Below are 16,073 nucleotides of genomic sequence, written 5' to 3' on the forward strand. Positions count from 1 at the left end.
TCACAAACATGTTGAATATATTTTTTTCCCAAGAGGGTTCTATTTGTTGGGATCATACTGTTGGTAATTGGCTAGCTTTTGGAGGTTGATGGTTCGTGAAAACCATGGGATTTTTATTTAATGCAATTTAACCAGAAAAACCCGATGGCTTCTGAATAAGATTTCAGGTGGTTATCTTCTATCAGGTTGTTCCCCAGTTCAAAAGAAAATTAGACTACTTTTAATCGAGACTATTTCTCCATGCCTGCAAAAGGAACATTGCAATTATTATTTTAAATTATTAGACTATGAGCACCCAAAAGTCTCAATTCAGTCCGAGCACGCCCAGTGTGTAAATTGATTGATGTCTATGGGCCCATGAAGAAATTTGGTTTCATAAAAACCAAATGTTGTGTATTAATAAAGAAGAAAAGAGTTGGGACCTTGGAAGTTGAATCCCCACGCTTGCTGTGGTTTGTGGAATACCAGCAAATCCATTATTTCAGCTGCAAATCCTTTTGTTGATGCACAAGCTAATCCTTCCCATGATGGCAGCCTTGCAAAAGAGAGTGTTTAGGTAGAAGCATGCAGATTCAGATTCAGCCTCACCTCTGTTCACTTGATTATAGAAACGAACAGTCAATCCACTGTCCTACTCAGTCAACTTAAAAATGGTCAACTTGTTTGGGGCTTCACAGGGCACATAGAGGTTTATCAAAATAATAACAATTGCATAGGAGGTATTGAATTCTTCTGGGAGAAACCACTTATTATTTGGTGATAAATCCGGCTTAGCTCCTTGGTTTTGTATGCAACAGAGCTTTAGAATTAGGAGGATGGTGAGATTACCTTTCACTTACAACCATTTGGTCGTGAAGGCAGCACTAGGCATGATACTTGATCCCTAGTAGTGTTAAAAAATGCAGGTATTCGCCAGTTGTGAAAATCATGCTCCTACCCAACTGCAGCCTAGTGTTTTTTTTGCTCCATTGACATCCATAGCTCTTCTCAGTTCAATTGCTTCTGCCCTTCGTCCGGCAGCAACATAAATATCACGGAGGAGAATGTAGTACCCTCCTTCATCTGGTTTCAACTCTATCAACTTCTTCAAAACCCTTTCACCCATCTCTACATCCCCATAAATCCTGCAAGCTGCAAGCAGTGCTCCCCATACCACATCATTGCAGGCATTGACATGCTAGTGATTAGTTTATACGCCTCCTCCAACCGTCCTGCCCGGCCTAACATATCTACCACGCACCCATAATGCTCAACGCCTGCCTCTACTCCATAGTCCCTCTGCATACTCTCAAACAATCCATACCCATCATCAACCCACCCCTTGTGTGTATATGCACTAAGAGGGCCAGAAACGTTACTCCATCAGGCCTAATCCCAGAATTCAACATAAGAGTGAACACCCTGAATGCATCTTCTGCGTTCCCATGGTTTGCGCAGGCTGATATCATTGAGTTCCAAGTAATTAAGCTCTTTCTTTCCATGTTGTTGAACACTTGCCATGCCAGGTCCATGCACCCACACTTCGCATACATATCAATCAATGCATTGCAGAGCGAAACCATCCACCCGAACCCATTCTCATCAATGTAACGATGCACCTCAAAACCTGTTTCCAGGTCTCCCAAGCTGGTGCACGCCGAGATTACACTGACCATAGCGACCTCATCAGGTCTCACTCCTACATCTCTCATCTCCCTAAACAACTCCAGTGCCTCCCTTGAACGTTTGGCTTGTGCATACCCGGACACCATCACAGTCCACGAAACAACATCTCTTTCGGGCATTTCATCAAACGCCTGACGAGCAAGTTCCAATTCCCCGGCTCTCACATGCGCAACAACCAGACCAGACCATGAAACAACATCGGCCCCCACCATCTCATTGAACACTTGATGAGCCGCAGCGGGAACACCCCTCGCCGCGTATAGATGAATCAATGCATTCATAACAAACAAATGAAACAAACCCCAACTTCAACACCGCCCCATGAATTTCGTCCGAAGCCACAATTAACGGCAAATCGATTCTCATTCTTGACCGTCCTTTTAGCAAGAATGTGAAGGTGAACCCATCTGGGTCGACGCAATTTCGCCTCATCTGATTGAACAATTGCACAGACTGTGAAGGGGAGGAGCTTTTGGAGTAGCCTCTGATGAGGGTGTTGTAGAAGAAAGTGTTTGGTTGGTGGATTTGAGAGAAGAGACGGTCCGCATAGTGCAAACAACCGTTGGGCGAGACAGCAGCAAACCGGAAAATCTTGGCGAGCACAAGGGCGTGGTGGTGGAGGTTGGCACGGAATGCGCGGGCGTGGATGAGCTTGAGGGCTTGCATTGTGAGACAAGCCTCGGCCATGGAGGCCAAACTCTGGCTTGTTGGCAGCATAAGCATTACTTTGTTAGAAATGTAACTTTTCAGGGTCTTATATTTATCATAATCAACACCCTGTTCATAAAAACAAGAAAACCAAATCCCAGTGAATTCAACCAATATGGATTCTTTCCCCTTATTCTATCAATCATTGAAAGACCAAATAAATTATCATTCATTGTCCGTGGTGAAAGGCCGAAAGTTGACTGCCTTAAAGTACTACGGATTAACAATTCCACAAGGTTCTAAGGACTCCAAAAGGCTTCTACTTAATCTTCACCATCTTTAAAAAGTCATCCAGAACAGGAAGTCATGAGAAGAGGCAGGTATTTAATCCATGTTTCATCTTTCCCTTACTGGTTTCACCTGGCATCTGGACACCCATAAATTCCTAAAATTTTGATTTGAACTGAGGAAAGGGAAGATAACAATCCTAATGAAAACAAGTTGTCCATAGTGAAAGATCTCCAACTAAATAAAAGATCGATGAGTAGCAGTCTTTGCCCAGGAAATTATACACTAAAGCACATTACAACAGTACTGAACTCTCAGAATTGAGCACAATGCTTTGGTATCAATCTCCAAAATGTCCTAATGGGTATAGGGATGGCCCAAACTCAACATACACTCAGGAAGAACAATCTTGAAAACACACACATGAACTAGTTATTTTTTGTATCTAAACTACAGAAAAAGACAAAATTCAGTGGCATCTAATATTGTACAGTAATGGGTTTGTTTCATGAAAGGGCAATACAATATGGTTCTTCTCTCTTCTCTTGGAAATGATAAGATACTGATTTATATATGTATATATAGAGAGAGAAGACCTACAATGGAGGTTCCTCATCTTGCTTCCGATCACCTTATCTACTTTTCTATCTATCTATCTATTTATATATAAATAAAATTTTTAATGGTAGTCAATATAAAATATAGAGTGAAGTTTCTCATTTACATTTTGATATGGAATACATTATTTGCAGAAATCAAATATATTTTCTATGTTCATTCATTATATTTAGTAATAAAGTCCATAAACCTTTTGATGATGTTAAATATGGTCTATTATATGGTCATCATTTGCATCAAAAACTTCATTATAACTTAAGCATTTGTACTAAAATAGGCAACACTTTTTCATATGTAGACTTCTCGTTTCTAAGTTGTTTGTTTATTATTGTTCCATTAAATCTAATATTAAAAGAGTTAAGAACATTTTTAATCTTATATATAGAAATTAGAAGATTGTTCATAAAATTGTTTTTAATAGAAACAATAGTAAGAAAACACTATGACTATATTTGTTTTTCCAAAAATATTAAAGAAAGAAAAAATAAAATTAAGGAAAATAATTTTCTTATATTTGGTTTTGTTATGAAAAATGCAAAGAATAAAATAAAATAAATCAAATATAATTAAAATTAAGATTACAGTTGTGTCTTCGATTGAGGTCTCTTTATTATGCTCTTATGGGTCACATACGACAAAAAAGTGAAGTATGTCATAGCTAATCAAGTTATCAAAGAGACAAGGATACCTCCTAATACGAAGTACCAGAAGTAGGGTTAGCCGGGAGCTTGCAAAGGCTTGGTTGTAACTCCAGGAGCAAATCGAAAATTTTCAGACAGCAGAAGCAACAAGGACATTAGTAGCATTACACTGACCATGGTGACCACATCAGTAGGTCTCACTCTCACATCTCTTATCTCCCTAAACAACTCCAGTGGCTTCCTCGAACGTTTGGCTTGTGCATACCTAGACACCATCACAGTCCATGAAACATCTCCCAAGAATTTCTTCAACACCTGACGAGGAAGTTCCAATTCTCCCTTTCTCACATGCACAACAACCAGACCCAAACAACATTGAACCCCATCGTCTCATCAAATACGAGCCGTGGCGGGAACCCCTTCGCCTAGTATAGATGAATCAATGCATTCGTAACAAACAAATGAAAGTAGAACCCCAACTTCAACGCCGCCCCATGAATCTCATCCGACACCACTATTAACGGTAAATCAACTCTCATTCTTGACCATGCTTTTAGCAAGAATGTGAAGGTGAACCCATCTGGGCTGACGCAATTTCACCTCATCTGATTGAACAATAGAACAGACTGTGAAGAGGAGCTTTTGGAGTAGCCCCTGATGAGGGTGTTGTAGAAGAAAGTGTTTGGTTGGTGGATTTGAGAGAAGAGAGTCCACATAAAGCAAGCAACCGAAAATCTTGGCAAGCACAAGGGCTTGGTGGTGGGGGTTGGCACGGAAAGCGTGGGCATGGTTGCATTGTAAGATAAGTTCAGGGTCTTATATTTATCATCATCAACACCCGTTCACGAAAACAAGAAAACCAAATCCTAGTAAATTCAACCATAAGATGGATTCTTTCCTCTTCATCTATCAATCATTGAAAATCGGGATATAGTCCTCACACCAACCCACAAAATTCTCATAATATTAAGATGTCAGATTTCAATAAAATATCAGTTACATTGTGATCCAAATATGGGATCATTTCTAGGGTCTGCTTCTGTTTAGTACCAAACGCATCACAAGTGATACATGAATCAGTGCTATGGGAAAATAGCTAAAAGAGCGGAGAAGAGAACTGCATGATCTATTGAAGGGTAGAAACTAAAGGAGCTTCTTCCTTTCAAAGAATGTCTTCAGGTGCCATAATTGCAATCCGGCCACTGATAGGCAAACTAAGAGTGAGAGGAAACTAAATGTGGCCATCTTAGAGTTGGTTGCTCGATTAAGTTCTTGCATTTCTTCCTCCCTGGAACACCCGGACAGAAAAAGAGAACAATCATTTGCTATAATGAATAAAATATAGGGGGCTTCTCATATGATCCATCCCAGAAAAGAAAATAAAAAATTTAAAATTACCAGAAGTTAGTTTGTCCATACCTCTCACGAAGATAAAACATTTCTTCATGAATGGATGTGACTGTGTCGTACAGCTTCTTCAACTCCAGTTCCATCACCTAGCACAAGTGGGATACAACACCATCAACACACAATACAAGGATTCATCAGGGTAGTTACCACATAACAATGTCTTTCTGTAAATTTTTGAGAAGTAGTGAAACTTTCCAAATAAGAAAAACAAGAGATAGTAAGTAACATTAAACTAGGAAATAAGCTCCCTACACCTTGGAAAAGTTAGCAGGAGGTAAAAGGTGAGGTGAGGCTCAGCAGATCTGTGCTTTGAATATCTTTACATTCTTATGAATCGATATATGCATCCAAACTAGTTTTTATACCTATGGCTTGATTCTTTGGATTCCTATTGTTTCACCATATGCATCCGAACTGCTTTGACCTCCACAGCTGCTTCAAGACAGTCCAGGAGATGGCCAAGCCAAACCAAATTATCATTCTTTGTATGTGGTGAAAGGCCCCAAGTTTACTGCCTTTAAGTACCACTGATTAACAATTCCACAAGGTTCTAAGGACTCCACAAGGCTTCTACTTAATCTTCACCATCTTTAAGAAGTCATCCAGAACAGGAAGTCTTGAGAAGAGGCAGATATTTATTCCATGTTTCATCTTTCCCTTACTGGTTTCACCTGGCATCTGGACACCCATAAATTCCTAAAATGTTGATTTAAGCTGAGGAGGAAATGGAAGATAACAAGCCTCCTAAAGAGCATAGCATACCAAAATGATAATTGAAAGCAAGTTGTCCATATTGAAAGATCTCCAACTAAATAAAAGATTGACAAGTAGCAGTTTTTGCCCAGGAAATTTTAAACTAAAGCAAATTAGAACAATACTGAATTCTCAGAACTGAGCTTTATATGTTAAAATCATTTTGTTGGTCTGAAGTTGGACAATGCTCAGTGTCAATCTCCAACAAAAGATACACAGTGCTTGGTATCAATCCCCAAAATGTCCAAATGGCCCAACCTCCAGACTGACTGAATGAAAACATACAGCTCAGGAAGAACAATCTTGAAAGATAACACATAAATAAACTAGTTGTTTTTTATATCTTTTTTTTTTTATCAGTAAGTGATATATGTATTGAAAAAAGAGACGCTAAAGAAGCGACTCAAATAGTTACAGTATAGAAAAAACGACTCACCCCCTTACAAAAGAACCCAACCCTCTATGAAAGCACAAAAAACCCTCTTCCTTAATACATGCACACCCAATCTATAAAATCTAATAAGGTCGAAGGACCATCTTTTATCCACACTTTGGTTTCCGACCATAGCAAATACACAAAGGAAATTTTCAGCTTTTGTATAGATAGCACCCCGTCCTCAAAAGCAATTGAATTTCTAGCCTTCCAAATGACCCAAAACAAGCATAACGGTCCCAAAAGCCACGTCACCTTCCTCTTCTTGCCCATAAGGGAACCTCTCCAACCTATTAGAGTTTCCTTAACCGAACGCGGAAAAACCCAAGAGACTCCAAAAAAAGAGAGGAGCAAGGTCCACACCTCCCTTGTTCTATCACAATGAAGGAGAAGGTGGTCAATCGACTCCCCGCACTTTTGGCAAAGAAAGCACCTATTTGCCAAAGCCCAACCCCTCTTTTGCAGACGGTCCAAAGTTAGGACTCTACCCCACGACGCCTCCCACGCAAAGAAGCTTATCTTGGGTTGAGCATAAGACATCCAAATAATCTTTGAAGGAAACCTAGCTGACGACACCGACTGCATTGTCCTATACAAGGACTTTACCGAAAAAACCCCATCCTTTGATTCCACCCATCTCACCCTGTCCTCCTCATCCACCCTCACCATCTTTCCTTCCAAACACCCAAGTAACCTTCCCACTTCTTCCAATTCCCAATCATTAAACGGCCTATTGAAAGTAGGAGTCCAACTTCCCCTCCTATCCCCCTCGGCTGTCCACACTTCATTTACCCATGCCTCTTTTGACGTTGCTATGGAAAATAAAGAAGGGAAAGCCTCGCTTAAAGGGCTGGTACCACACCACTTATCCTTCCAAAACCTCACATTCTTACCATCCCCCACCTCATAGCCAAAAAAGGGGTCACAAATTGTCCCACCTTATTTATAGCTTTCCACAAACCAACCCCATAAGCCTCCCTAGTTGTTTTTTATATCTAAACTACAGCAAAAGACAAAAATCAGTGGCATCTAACTTGAAATACTACATGGGTGCTCTACCTTTGTCATACGTCAGCTAGCCAGCTGGAGCTAAACTTGAAACCAAGTTTTGAAGATGATGAAACTTTTGAGGCCATATCTAGGTTGAAGATAAATTTGGCAAAATAAGAACCATGTCTAGATTAATCTATGGAAAACTGAAGAAGAAGATTTTGCCCATGCAAAAGGTGCAATGTGAATACACATCAAACTTAAAATGCTAGGTGGGTCCTTTAGTTATAACCTACCTTGCCAACTGGATCAAAGTGAAGAAATTGTTAAAACCCATTTTTTGAGAGGTATGAGAAGGGCACAAGAGTTGGTCAAGTACAATGGCAACCTCCTGACCTACTTCATGTATCTATTCTCTAGTTCTTCCTCATAATTTATGTTCACATCAGCTATACTCATGAAAAACATGCCCAGTCATACACACTTCACAATATCCCTCCATCCCATGTTGAAGTTCTGTAAAGTTGAAAAGTTCTGAGGGGAAGCCCAAACAAGTCGTGCATTGAGTCACACAACTAACAACCATGATAGCTAGTTATACATTAAGGCAGTTGCTACCAATGAGGTAGTTTTTTCCCCCCTTCTTTTTTGATAATTAAAGAGAATAAATAATGGCCACAACCCATGTAGAAGAAATATTATGGGTTGGCACCACAGAAAAACAAAACACGCAAGGAAGACAAGAAATGAAATAAAAGAAAATGCAAGTTAGCAGTAAACAATCAGAGGAACTGCTCAAATTCCTGAAAAATCAATGTCTTCTGCCTACCAAGCCGCCCTCGTCCCAAAATTGCAACAAGTACATAGTTAATTTTGAATTCTACAACTGATATTAACCATTAGCCCAAAAACCCAAATCTTAGGACTCAAAATTTCTAAGTTGAAATATACGACTTTCAGCTGAAATCCTAGGATCCCCAATCTGAGATCAAAATAAGAGTCACTGAGCTAACTCCATACCACAAACTAAAAAAAAAGCCTAATTACAACTATTGGTGTCTACTGTACCATTTAGGCTAATCCACCCAATCTAGGGACATATATTCTGTTTGGAAATAAGTGTAATTATTTTAAATGAGGTGATAAAAAAGTTGCTTCCTATAATACATAGATGTCCCAGATAAATGTCACTCCCAGCATACATTTTTTGATAGGCAATTAGAAAAAGGGGCATAGAAAAAAGGGTCACACCCGAGTACACAAGTACTTCCTAGCATACATGCATCACAGTCAACCTAAAATGTTATCTCTACTTAAACCGCGAACGACCATATCTTCGCTTCTTATGTATGTTCACCATAAAACAAGAATCACCATATCTTTGTTTCTCACGAACCTTCAGCATTCTCAACCCAGCAAATGTTCATCAAGTAGGTGAATTTTGTATGCCATGCAACTCAGGCCCATTATCATATAAATAAGCAGTATATGAAGAATTAAGAAACCAAACATGGTAACTAATTAACAAATGGTCTCGAGATAATACAAAGAAAGGACTCAAAACCATTTATAAAAACAGGTAATAGCATATCACTCACCTCAACCTGCCCTTTCTTAGCAACCTTGGACCAGTCCTTAGCAGCAACACCAGTTCTCCAATCAAAATCAATAGTTACTGTTAATGGAGGCTTGTGATCAGGCGCCCAGAAGCAAGCGGTGTAGTCACCTTCTTCAGCTGCAGTAAAAGCAAAATTACCAGATTCTATATGATCCGCAGTATGATAATTGTTCCCGTACGGAGAAGAAACCTGCAACAACTCCATTTTCACCAAATCAATCTTCACTCAAAAAAGGCATACCATAGAATAAAAAGGGGTGGAATTCAACCCTCCATTTGGTTCCCCAGAAAATGCAGGAAAAGATCGGATCCCAAATACAACCGTTTGACTCAGTTGAGGTAAGGCATCCGTTTTCCGGAACCCAACAACCTAAAAACAAACTCAAAATTGTATGTCCTTTTCTTTTCCCGAATTCTCACACAACCTAAAGTAATTTTTTCCATTTTAGAAATACAAAGACAAGATAAAACACAAAATTTCATAACTTCCAAAATTTGCTTTCTCCGCAACCAAACAAGGGGTTAGGGTTTCAATATCGAATTCAAGCTCACCCGAGCTGTAATCTTGTGCGTGTCCGGCAAAGGGAACCCCTCGTTCGGATTGATGACGCTGTACTTGCCGACACTCATGGCGTTGGTCTTGATATCTTCCGATATGCACTTTGTGCCACCTGAAGTGAGGTCGAACCGCATCGAATCAGCGGCCGTACACATCAGCCCTACAATCACAATTAGGGTTTTGAATCTGCTCATCGCTTCTGAAACCCTAGAATTCGCTGACTCGGTTCGAACTCGGAGCCTCTGTGACTCACTAGCTGAATCGGAGATCTGGCCGTTTGGTTTGTCTTAGGGACGAAGAGTAGTTTCAGCAGTGACGTTTTCCATCCAATAAATTCGTGACACGTCATCAGTTCAGACTTAATATGGATAGTTTTGGAAATTCGCTTATTCTATTTATTGTTACATATATTTGAATTTAATCCATAAATAAATTAGACTTAAATATATTTATCTGCCCCCTTTATTTACAATTAATTATTATAATAAACCGCACAATTAATAGTTTAAATCAAATAAATCGGTTATAATTAATTCATCCTTATTCAATCAAAACTCTTTAAAAATCTAAATATTTTTCCTTACTTCAGTCTATTTTCATTCAGTTTTAAGAAATTTTTACCACATTTTATCTTTTAATAAACAAATTAAATCAGAATTATGTTAAATATAAATTTAAAAACAGGTGCACACCTACTTTTATTTTATAAATTATTCAAAACTTTTATTCATGGTACCCAAATATTAATAAAAATATTATGATATTTTAATAAAAATAAATTTTAAAATATTAAATTTAATAGTTCCAATTTACCCAATTTAAGCGAGTGAGGAAATAAATTTTTAAAAAAATATCAAAATTATCATTACTTTTAATATAAACAAAATCAAAATATAGTTCTTACTAAAAAGTTATGTAAATTTAAGTTTGTAAAATCAATTTATAAATTTGTAAATATTTTGTTTTTACTACCCAAAATAAGTAAAAAGAAAAAATTGAATATTAAAGTAGTGTAGGAAATGTTGGTCACAGAATCACAAGTTGCAACATTTTCTTCGTTTTTCTGGTTTTGGAAAATTATTTGGTTTACGTAAGGGAGGGGTTAAAGACAGCTTATATGAGGCTGTATCCAGAGGACAAAAGTTAAGACACTTCACCTAATGCAAGTTCCACGCGGCAATCACTGCTTCATCCATGTCCGCACTTTCAGTTTTTAAAAAATGAAAATGAAATTAATTTCTATTCCGGCTACCAAACACGCCGATTTACAGGGTGGAAATGGTAGTAACGTGCAATGATTAAAATATCGATAATGGTGAAAATTAACTTGATTTTATAAATATATTAGAAAAAATATCAATGTATAAATTTTCGATATACTAAAATTTAATTAAAATTCATGAAAATATAAGAAAAACTTCATAGTAATGTAATTAGAAATATAATAGATTATTTAAAGTTGTTTTGTTAAAAAATTTGATATATGTATGATATAATTTGTAATATTAAATATAATTATCGATAAGAAATATGAATTTTGTAATTGTACACTCATTATGAAACTTCATAAAAGACTTGATTTAATTAAATATCAATAATTTGTACATATTACATTGTAATAACCCTTTAGTACCAAAATGAGGATCGATGTGGTTCAATGGAATTAATTACACTTCAATACAAAATAATAAAAATTTAAAACAAACATACTTTAAAAAGAAACTGAGTAACCTTGGGAGCAATGAGAGATCAAATATGAAATGTGGATGAAATTGGTAAAAATGAGCTATTTATAGAAAAAAAATTGGGCCAAAATAGCCGTTGGAATCTCATTTTACTATTGGAAAACAAAATTAGTTGTTGGATCGAAATCTGGACAAAAATTGACCACTAGATCATCACATAACTGTTGGGGTTCAATTCTAGCAGTTGGATCACATCCAGCTTCAATTTGGCCATCAGATGCATATAAAATTCACCGTTGGAGCTTGGACCAAATCTGGACCGTCAGATCAATATGGGGAAGCTATGAGCCGTCGGATCAGCAGGTGCAAGACGCTAATTTTTTCAAAAAATCAACGAAAAATCACCAAAATAAACTGAAACAAAAGGAAATTTCTTCGAAATCACTTTTTATCGAAATTTCTACGGTTTTTGGTGAAATTTACAGATATTTTTTCAGTTGACATTTCACCCCCCTCTTCGACCCGAAACACGAAATTTCGGTGAAATTTCGTGCAAAAAAACCGGCATTTTCAACCTTGGTAATGTGAGCTAATGATCACTAGAGACATAAATTCTAACTTAAGCTTTCACACATAAGTCAACTTCCAACAATCTGCCGTCCTTTTCCTATTTCTACAGTGAAAAATGTTGCAATAAATTTTTTCCCATGATTGGTGGGAAGGGTGATGAATAAATACATGGCCAACAATGCTATGCAGCAGTCAATAATATTTTATCTACTTTATCCATCTAATTGACTTTGAATAAAAGAGTGGTGGATCCCTAATGGTGTATATTATTACTTTGTTTCATTGTTTGTTGAACTGTTCTTGCAGAGAGAGACGGTCTAAGATGAGGAATAATCAAGAAACTTGTTCATACTGTTGAGTTTTCCTCTCTGAGCTCTTCAAATGGAATGGGTGTCTGATTCCATCTCTGTGTTTCTGCTGAGTCCTTGAATCAAAAGGACAAAAAAAAAAAAAAAAAAATGAAGTTCGGGAAGGAGTTCGTATCACAGATGGTGCCCGAATGGCAAGAAGCATACATGAATTACAATTTTCTGAAGGGTTTGTTGAAAGATGTGTTGAGGTTCAGGCAGCAGAATATGTTGACAGCGGCCATGTCTGCCACACCTAGATCCTCATTGAAGAGAAGGGTGTCATTGTACAGGGCGTTTAGTGGGCTTACAGGCAGATACAGAGGGTCTCCTAGGAAGAACAATGAGGATGAAGCAATACTGGTGAGCGCAGTGGAGGAAGAGGGGTCAGAAGGGCACTACCAGACCATGTTTTTGATGTCATCTGAAGCAGGAGGAGAGTATGAGCTTGTGTATTTCAGGAGGCTTGATGAAGAGTTCAACAAAGTGGTGAAGTTCTATAAGGGGAAGGTGGAGGAAGTGATGAGGGAGGCAGAGGAGCTGAACAAGCAAATGGATGCTCTCATTGCTCTTCGGATCAAGGTGGAGAATCCACCGGTGGGGTTTGGAGGAGGAGGAGGAGGAGGAGGAGGAGGTGGTGATGGTTCTGGCCCAGCAGAGAGGCTTAATCATCAGGACAATGGAAGAAAGCCTGGTAAGGAGGAATTGTTTGCTCAGATTTTCATTTCAGTCGGAAATCTATGGAAATCCTAATTCCCTATCTGCAGAAGATTGTTGGGACTGTGAAATGGAATAGGGAAAATCTGATATTTTTTGAATTGTTTCTGTTTTATAGAAGAATTTTGGTTTTGTATGTGAAGGAAGGGTGCATATGGATGCAATCCAAGAAGTTGAGATGAGCAGTGGGGCAAATGGGGCAAATTCAGAAGATGAAAGAGGGAGGAGGAACATGGCGAAAAGCAGCAAAGGCAGAGAGGGCAAGCCAGATATTGAGGGCTTTAAACCAGCTTCACTAGATATCTTGAATCATGTCAAGATCAACATTGAACGAGAAACTCCAATATCAACTTTGAAGGGCATTCTCACAACTTCAACGTCTGATTTGTCGTTCAGCAAGGAAGAGCTGAGGAAAGCAGAAGAGCTAATAACCAAGGCGTTTGTTGAATTCCATAAAAAACTTCGGGTTCTAAAAAGTTACTGGTAACAGGGCTTTCTCTTCTTCTTTCTACATAATCTAAAGTTTTCATTCTTAAAAGCATGTAGCTGATCATATCACTGATAAATGTACCAGCTTCTTGAACCAGTTAGCATTCTCTAAGATCATGAAGAAGTATGACAAGGTCCCCAACAATTCTGTTTCTCATAACTCACTGAACTGCAAAATTTATAGTTCAATGTCACTAATTTGATTCAGTGCAGATCACTTCAAGGAATGCATCAAAGGCCTACCTGGAGATGGTGGACAATTCGCCTATAGGAAGCTCAGATGAGGCTAGACATATTTCTTGAGAATTTACTTATGTTAGTAGGATCAATTCTCTTCTCACACTAACTCTACTTTGGGTTCATCTTCCTCTCTGCAGGTTACTAAGCTTGTGGAGAGGGTGGAGGCTACCTTCATCAAGCACTTTGCAAATGGAAACCACAGAAAAGGAATGGATATTTTGAGGCCTAAAACTAAGAGGGAAAGGCATAGAGTAACATATTTCTTGGGTAAGACTTGGGCTCAAAGCATTCTTCCTTTTTCTTTTTTTTTTTCAATCAATAATAAATCAAAACAAATTCTCTTAACCGTTTGTTATGCAGGTTTCTTCTCTGGTTGCTCCATAGCACTTGTGGTTGCCATTGTTGTAATCATACATGCCAGAAATATCATGAAGAACCCAGGCCGTGCTCTGTATATGGACAACATATTTCCACTCTACAGGTAAGTTTTTGGTGTCCCATGGATCCTAAAATTGTTCAGGGCTGAGATGGTTGTTTCCACATTTTGCAGCTTGTTTGGATTCATTGTGCTACATATGCTCATGTACTCTGCAAACATATACTTCTGGAAGCGGTATCGGGTCAATTACACATTTATATTTGGTTTCAAGCAAGGAACAGCTTTGGGTTACAGAGAAGTTCTTCTTATTAGTTCTGCTCTTTCAGTACTCACATTGGGCGGTGTCCTGTCAAACTTGGATATGGAGATGGACGAAAGAACTAAAAGCTTCAAAGCATTAACAGAATTAGTCCCTTTAGGCATAGTCATTGTAAGATCTTCTGTATTTCAATCTTTTTTTATCTAACAAAACAAGCCAACATTTTGCAAATGAGTATGAACTCTCAACATCTGGTTTGCAGGTTTTGCTTCTTATAATCTTCTGTCCTTTCAACATCATATACCGATCAAGTCGCTTCTTCTTTATCCAGTGCGCATTTCACTGTATATGTGCTCCCCTTTACAAGGTAACCACACCAGGAACCTGTAAAAGGAGGATAAATTAGTGGAATCTAATCTTCATTTCCTTGTGTCTGTAGGTCACCCTCCCTGATTTCTTCTTGGCAGATCAGCTTACAAGCCAGGTTTGACATTGAGTCTATTATTATATGAACTTGTTCAGTTTGATCACAATACTTAGCCAAAGTTCACTGCTCCATTTCAGGTTCAGGCTTTTAGGAGTCTAGAATTCTATGTCTGCTACTATGTCTGGGGGAACTTCAAAACAAGATCACACAAGTGTCCTGAAAGTAAAGTTTTCAAAGATTTTTATCTTGTTGTAGCAGTGATTCCATATGCGTTTCGCCTCCTTCAGGTATTGGCATGCCAAATCAAACAGCAGTAGTTCTGATGTTTCTCCTGTCTGATTCTTCTTCTATCATAGCACACATGACAATGAGGTTATTAATGGGGGTTTTCTATGTACTGGAATGTAGTGTTTTCGGCGCTGGGTTGATGAGAAAGATCCAAGTCATGTGCTTAATGGGCTGAAGTACTTCTCAACGATTGCTGCAGTTGTCTTGAGAACGGCTAATGAGCTACAGGGGGGAATGATTTGGAAAATCATGGCTGCTGCCAGTTCAGGCATTGCAACCATTGCCAATACGTACTGGGACATCGTCATAGACTGGGGTCTTCTACGTTGGAACTCAAAAAACCCTTGGCTGAGGGACAAGCTCCTTGTACCCTCCAAAAGTGTCTACTTCATAGCCATGGTGAGAACCCAGGAACCTTTTAGGTAATGTTGTTTATCAGGGGGTTGCTCAAAAGCCTCTGAGGCATCTTGTCTCGTACAAATTGCAGGTGTTGAATGTCTTTTTGAGACTAGCTTGGATGCAGACAGTGATGGGTATTCGAGATTTTCCTTTCATGCATAGAACAGCATTGGTTGCAGTGGTTGCCTGCTTGGAGATCATTCGTCGTGGCATCTGGAACTTCTTCAGGTATGTGAACTTAGACCTGGAAACCTGTTATGCTTCAAAATGTTGCTTTTCTCACAGATGGGAGGTTCATGTTGAGTTGATCAGGTTGGAGAATGAGCACCTGAACAATGTGGGGAAGTACAGGGCATTCAAGTCAGTCCCTCTGCCTTTCAACTATGACGACAACTATGCCGGCAAGCATGCATAGGAAACCAAAAGCATAGAAAGGGATGCTAGAAAGCAAGATGAGATTATGTTTCATGGAAAATATCATTCATTTTTTCCTTTATTCTCTTTTTTCTTGTTTGTTTGGTGAGAATGGAATGGAACAGTAAATATTAAGGCAGCCTATTGTACTCACACAAAGGGAAGTAATCCATTGGTTTTGAGCCTAATCCAATGTACAAACTGCTGAATTGATAATTACATAGTCTACAAAAATA

The 16,073-nt window shown here is 38.4% G+C and overlaps 2 protein-coding genes and 1 pseudogene across 3 annotated transcripts; 1 reads left to right on the forward strand and 2 right to left on the reverse strand.

The window, feature by feature from the left end:
- Nucleotides 1–300: 300 nt before the first annotated feature.
- Nucleotides 301–2,969, reverse strand: LOC117929832 (annotated as a pseudogene).
- Nucleotides 2,970–4,791: 1,822 nt separating this feature from the next.
- Nucleotides 4,792–9,902, reverse strand: LOC117931059 (transmembrane emp24 domain-containing protein p24delta9-like). The gene is made up of 4 exons (XM_034851914.1): nt 9,617–9,902; nt 9,045–9,254; nt 5,280–5,356; nt 4,792–5,148 (listed from the first exon to the last, which is right to left on the reverse strand). Exons 1-4 carry the CDS (start codon nt 9,815–9,817, stop codon nt 5,004–5,006), a joined length of 633 nt encoding a protein of 210 aa, XP_034707805.1. The 5' UTR covers nt 9,818–9,902; the 3' UTR covers nt 4,792–5,003.
- Nucleotides 9,903–12,167: 2,265 nt separating this feature from the next.
- On the forward strand, nt 12,168–16,034 carry LOC117931393 (phosphate transporter PHO1 homolog 9-like). Of its 2 annotated transcripts, none has more exons than XM_034852370.1 (13): nt 12,168–12,919; nt 13,086–13,425; nt 13,517–13,565; nt 13,645–13,716; nt 13,809–13,938; nt 14,032–14,152; nt 14,222–14,480; nt 14,572–14,676; nt 14,749–14,793; nt 14,874–15,023; nt 15,145–15,423; nt 15,512–15,651; nt 15,736–16,034. In XM_034852370.1, exons 1-13 carry the CDS (start codon nt 12,337–12,339, stop codon nt 15,836–15,838), a joined length of 2,376 nt encoding a protein of 791 aa, XP_034708261.1. In that variant the 5' UTR covers nt 12,168–12,336; the 3' UTR covers nt 15,839–16,034. The 2 variants fall into 2 exon arrangements, with proteins under 2 accessions (XP_034708261.1, XP_034708263.1); XM_034852372.1 differs by having other exon boundaries at nt 12,688–12,919; nt 13,061–13,425.
- The last annotated feature ends 39 nt before the right edge of the window (nt 16,035–16,073 follow it).

The sequence above is a fragment of the Vitis riparia genome, chromosome 14, assembly GCF_004353265.1.
Source record: "Vitis riparia cultivar Riparia Gloire de Montpellier isolate 1030 chromosome 14, EGFV_Vit.rip_1.0, whole genome shotgun sequence".
Taxonomy (NCBI): Eukaryota; Viridiplantae; Streptophyta; class Magnoliopsida; order Vitales; family Vitaceae; genus Vitis; species Vitis riparia.